Source organism: Oratosquilla oratoria, chromosome 3 (assembly GCF_046742065.1).
Source record: "Oratosquilla oratoria isolate Oo_2021 chromosome 3, ASM4674206v1, whole genome shotgun sequence".
NCBI lineage: Eukaryota > Metazoa > Arthropoda > Malacostraca > Stomatopoda > Squillidae > Oratosquilla > Oratosquilla oratoria.
In genome coordinates, this window is record NC_134779.1 from 67153801 (window position 1) to 67158800 (window position 5000).

Consider the following 5000-nt stretch of genomic DNA (forward strand, 5'->3'; position numbering starts at 1 on the left):
GTCCAACATAATAGGCTACCACTTATTCCGCGTGAAGCTAATTTAGTAAGTAGTCTTTCGTGTGGGACGGTATGAAAAGTTTTTGCAAAGTCTAGATATATTAAATCCATATTGTTTCTTTTGTCATAATTCGAGATAACTGTGTAGAATTCGAGTAAGTTAGTGACGCAAGAACGTTTCCGTTTGAAACCATGCAAGCTATCATTTATCAAACGATTACTTTCTAAATGATGTTCGATAGCATCTCTGATGATAGTTTCCATTATTTTTCCTACGATTGAAGTCAAACTTATAGGCCTATAGTTATTTGGTTTCTTTTTGTCACTTTTTTTTAATATGGGAGTAACGTTAGCTAGCTTCCTTTCTCTTGGGACATCTCCGGATATGATGGATTTCTTGAAAATAATTTCTAATGGAACAACAATCTCATTTTTCATTTACATTAAGATTCTTGGATGCCAACCGTCAGGCCCTGGTGTTTTATTAACTTTGAGTTTATCTATACACCTTCAATTTTTTCTTTTGTTATATTTACCGTAGTGAGTAAGTTTACCTTAGACTTTTCACAGGTTTCAGTTTGGAGTTCACTTTAGGTGTTTTGTTTACGAATACCGAGCTAAAATAATTGTTTAAAATATTACACATTTTTTCATTTGGATATTCAAGTTGACCGTCAGCACACAATAGTGGACCAATGTGATTCCTAACAACCTTTTTGTCTCTAATGTAACTATAGGTTTCTTTTGGGATTCTCTTTGGATTTATCAGCGATAATTATTTCATGTTGTCGTTTTCTTTTTTTATCGTCTTTTTTTAAATCTCTCTGTATTGATAGTCATGAAAATAAAGCACAACATGCAAATTTATACCAAATGTAAACATTTCAATATGAAAACATATACTGCACATACATACATACATGCATACAAGCATACATGCATACATGCATACATGCATACATGCATACATGCATACATACATACACCAAAGTCTTTTTACCCCTTACAAGGGAGGTAGAAAAAAGGCATAAATTCCACTCTCGCCCTACCATTCACCGACCTCCTTCCCTCTTATCTTGGCTCCTCCTGGATGACGGGTCATCCCTACATCTCGCCCACTGCCCTGGGTCAGAGGCAGTGTCGCAAGACACAGCACATCCACAGCAAGGCCGCTTCATTAAATCGGCGACCACGCCTCATGCAGAATCACATACTCCCTCAACATCACCCACCATCTACCTTTCGTGCGTCACAGCATCATCCATACATAACCATTCACCCCTATCTATGCCATCTCCCATCCTTTCCCAACGCCCCTTTTACCCCAGCAATCCATCTCGTATTTGAGCTCCACTTCATGTTCACTTCTTCCACGTCTGCCCTCCACACCTCTTTTACTAATGTTTCTTCACTCATTCTTTCCGTGTTCTATCAAGCTTAGTTACCCCAATCAGTCACGGCATTTACCCCTCAGCTATAATGTGTTATTTTCATTGATATAGTGCAAAAACTATTTTCTATACCGACAAGCTTTATTAATAGAGTCTCTTAGCTTTAGTAACGCCACCACGTCTCTCTACATCTCCCATGTTGGTGGGGTACGGGCCTGCTCTAAGCCACTATGCCTGGGCATTGGTGACATGATAATGTCACTTACTTTTGTTAATGTTGTTACAGGGGAGGAGATCAATGTAAAGACAAAACAAAATCTTGCTTTTATTTACCTTATTTGACAAGAAAACACATATTGGTCATTCTCAAATGTAAAAGAGAAAATGATTAAACGCTCAACAGTGCAGCAAATACCTTCTCTACGAGGTGAATAGGCACGATAGCCGTTGAAAAAAATAAACAGTGGTTCCTTCCCGAACCAAAAACAGAAGGATTAGACATATAACTGTTTGCCGATTAGTGACGATTCCTCCTAGGAGGACCACGGCCAGGAAAGCCTATGGGCTTCCTTCTTCCTCTTATACAAATACCGTCGCTGTTGAAGTCCGACTCATCCCGAAGACAGAAGAGCCCCCTGCCGCAGTTCCCATGGATGAACCAAGGACCTCCACACACCTCATACTGGGCCTGTAGGGGCGGGTTGGAAGGAAGTAATACAATTGCCTAACGACAGTGAGAATAAGTATACAAGACAAAAATTATGATATCAGGCACCTGTCACCCATAACCAGCACTTAATGGGGCGGTCACAGGACTGGTAAGGGAGAAATTAGAGGGAGTAGCAGAACGGAGGGATAGTGTACAAGTTAAAAGTGATCAGCGTTCGTCCTGGAGTGGAGATTAATCTCAATCTTAAAAGAATGTTGAGTGACTCTGGTCGGGAAGGATAACACTAAAGCCCCTAAGACAGGGAATGCATTAAACTGTGACCAGAGCAGTGGGTGGGGATAGGGGTTATTTTTCACGCACAAGGAGCTATGACGGTAGAGACAATAATGGGCTCTTGGACAGAAGTGAGGTGGGTGAAGGATGGATTAAAAATGCCGATCTATTATGCACCCTCCCCCAACACACACACATACAAGACGATGAAAGGGTTCGTTCCTGCATGGAGAGTTTCCTTTGGATGAAGACAGTCGTTCGGTGTCAAATTGAAAAAAAAAAACAGGAGCCGATGATTTTTAATGTAAAAAATATATATATTTCAAGGCTGGAATATGGCTCTCTATAAAGAAAAAAAACACGGAAGGCCATTTATATGTTGCATACTCAAGAGGATAGTTTAGAAAATCTCGACAATAATGTGAACGATGACTCAATAATTCTAAATGCTACGAGGATTCACTCCAACTCCGAACCTTTAAGTCAACTGTTGTTTGTTGATGAAACTATGCTTGTAGCCGGGTAAGAGCAAAACAGTTAGAGACGGAATTCAGGATGACATGTGATAGGAGAAAGTTGATGCTAAATGTGAAAAAAAAAAATCGGAGGGAATAGGTCAAACAACAAATACTCAAAAGTGGGAAAAAGGATAACTTGACAGTTAACTCACTTTGGCGCAGACCGTGCAGCATCCGCAAACGTCACTTTCGGTCCCCGCTGGACAGGTGAAGGTGTTCAGGGGCGGGCAGTCCGACTTATTACACCGGGGGCATGACAACCCTTGGATCCTGAGAGAGGGATAAAGGACATAGAGATGAGGGACGGGCATTGTCTTTGCGAAATGACCATGTCTTCAGAAGAAAACAGAGCCCAGTGAAAAGTTAGAGCAATAAAAAGCTTCAGCCTATCATCGACTATTGTTCCCTCACCCACACATTAATCCCTTTCATCACCTTAGTAAACGGGATGTGACGAGGTTGCCCACTTGCCGTACCTTTGGACGAAGGCGATGATACCCAGGAGCAGGAGCAGGAGGTGAGGACCCGTCTGAAGACCCATGTTGACTGCAACGACGTTCTATATGCTACTGCGGGTGTTCAGAGAGGAACTGACGCTCCCTGGCGGCTGAGGCGACTTTTAAGTGGACCAGAGGCGCGGTGCTGGGATTTCCCAGATTCCTCTGAAGCTTTTTTCCTTCTCTGAAGCCTTATTTATTTATTCATTTATTTTTTTTTTTTTTTTTTTTTTTGCAGGTTGCCACATGCACGATCTATCTCAGATTGCCCATGGAATCCTCAGATTCCTCTGGAGCTTTTTTCCTTCTCTGAAGCCTTATTTATTTGTTTATTTATTTATTTATTTTTTTGCAGGTTGCAACATGCACGATCTATCTCAGATTGCCCATGGTAAATCGTTCAAGAACTCAGGTATGTGGAACAGTAAAAAATGTGAGTGGTGACGGGAAAGGAAATAATATTAATAATAATGATAAATGAATAAATGGATAACATTAAATAACGTCGGTGTCATCAATGAGTGACGAAGTGGGCCAGCATCGGAGCCTGTTACCAGGCATAACTGCATAACATTTATGTGGTTTATATTTCTTAAGGCCATCAGGGACATGTCATAATGGTGCCTTAGTAAGGAACGGTTCAACACACACACACACACACACACACGCACGCACCTACTAAACCAATTTATTTAGGACTTTGAGCAATGTGAAAGGGTGAATCTATATCTCAACTGTAACTTCATCGCAGCCAAAATTGTAAAGAAATCAGAGTTAGTGTGTAGCTTTATATCATATAACCTTTATTCTTTGTAAAGCATAATCAAGTGTTTGTGACTTACATCTAGTTTAAAGAAAATAAAAGAAAGGCACTTACTTGGATCATATGCCTCTCTTCCGCCTCCCTATCTTTCCCTCCCATTTCTTACAAACCATTATTCCTTCGACTGAATAAAATCGCCTGGTGGCAGCCAGAGCAAACGTACAAGTTTGAAGGATTGAAAGAAAATATTCTGGTTGAACGTCTTACAATTTGTTTTTGTATTTAAAAATCATATCCTTCCCAGACTCCATTCCATCATTTAGATTAAATGAAAATATGGTAACGACACTGGCCAACAAAGAATTTTGACACAAGAGAACATGACACTTGTTTTTTATGCATTTTTGCATTCTGAATAGAATTCTAATGTGAAAAAATGTATCACCCATATTTTTGTGTTCCAGTATATTCCTATCTTTTGTTTATAGAATGATCGCCATCGTGTTTTCGAATATTTTCTATCGTTTCTACTGTCGGCAATGATGTCCAGTATGTTATGGAGGAACATGGTCACACATATATCACAAATGAGTGGCGCTTGTTTATTGACTCCTCCAAAGGAAGAGTGAAAGCAGTCTTATTCCATAATGGAAGCAAGTTTCCTTCTACTCATCTGGCTCATGCAGCTAACATGAAGAAAACACATGAGAATATGAAGTTTCTGTTGCAAAAGCTAAGTATGAGGAATTGAAAAGTAACATCTGCGGTGACCTAAAGGTTGTTACAATTTTACATGGAATGCACATGTAAATTACTACACGATTCCACGATATAAGCTCACAAGACAAGATCTCACGCGACAAAAGCTTACACCCTTAAAGGAAAAAAA

At 40.0% G+C, this 5000-nt stretch overlaps 2 protein-coding genes across 2 annotated transcripts in view; both read right to left on the minus strand.

Annotated features, from left to right (window-relative positions):
* Nucleotides 1–5000, minus strand: part of LOC143023604 (single insulin-like growth factor-binding domain protein-1) — a 60033-nt gene that overhangs the window by 6058 nt on the left and 48975 nt on the right. The gene's annotated exons all lie outside the window — the stretch shown is intronic.
* Nucleotides 1703–3456, minus strand: LOC143023697 (venom protein 302-like). The gene is made up of 3 exons (XM_076182310.1): nt 3328–3456; nt 3004–3121; nt 1703–2078 (listed from the first exon to the last, which is right to left on the minus strand). Exons 1-3 carry the CDS (start codon nt 3390–3392, stop codon nt 1908–1910), a joined length of 354 nt encoding a protein of 117 aa, XP_076038425.1. The 5' UTR covers nt 3393–3456; the 3' UTR covers nt 1703–1907.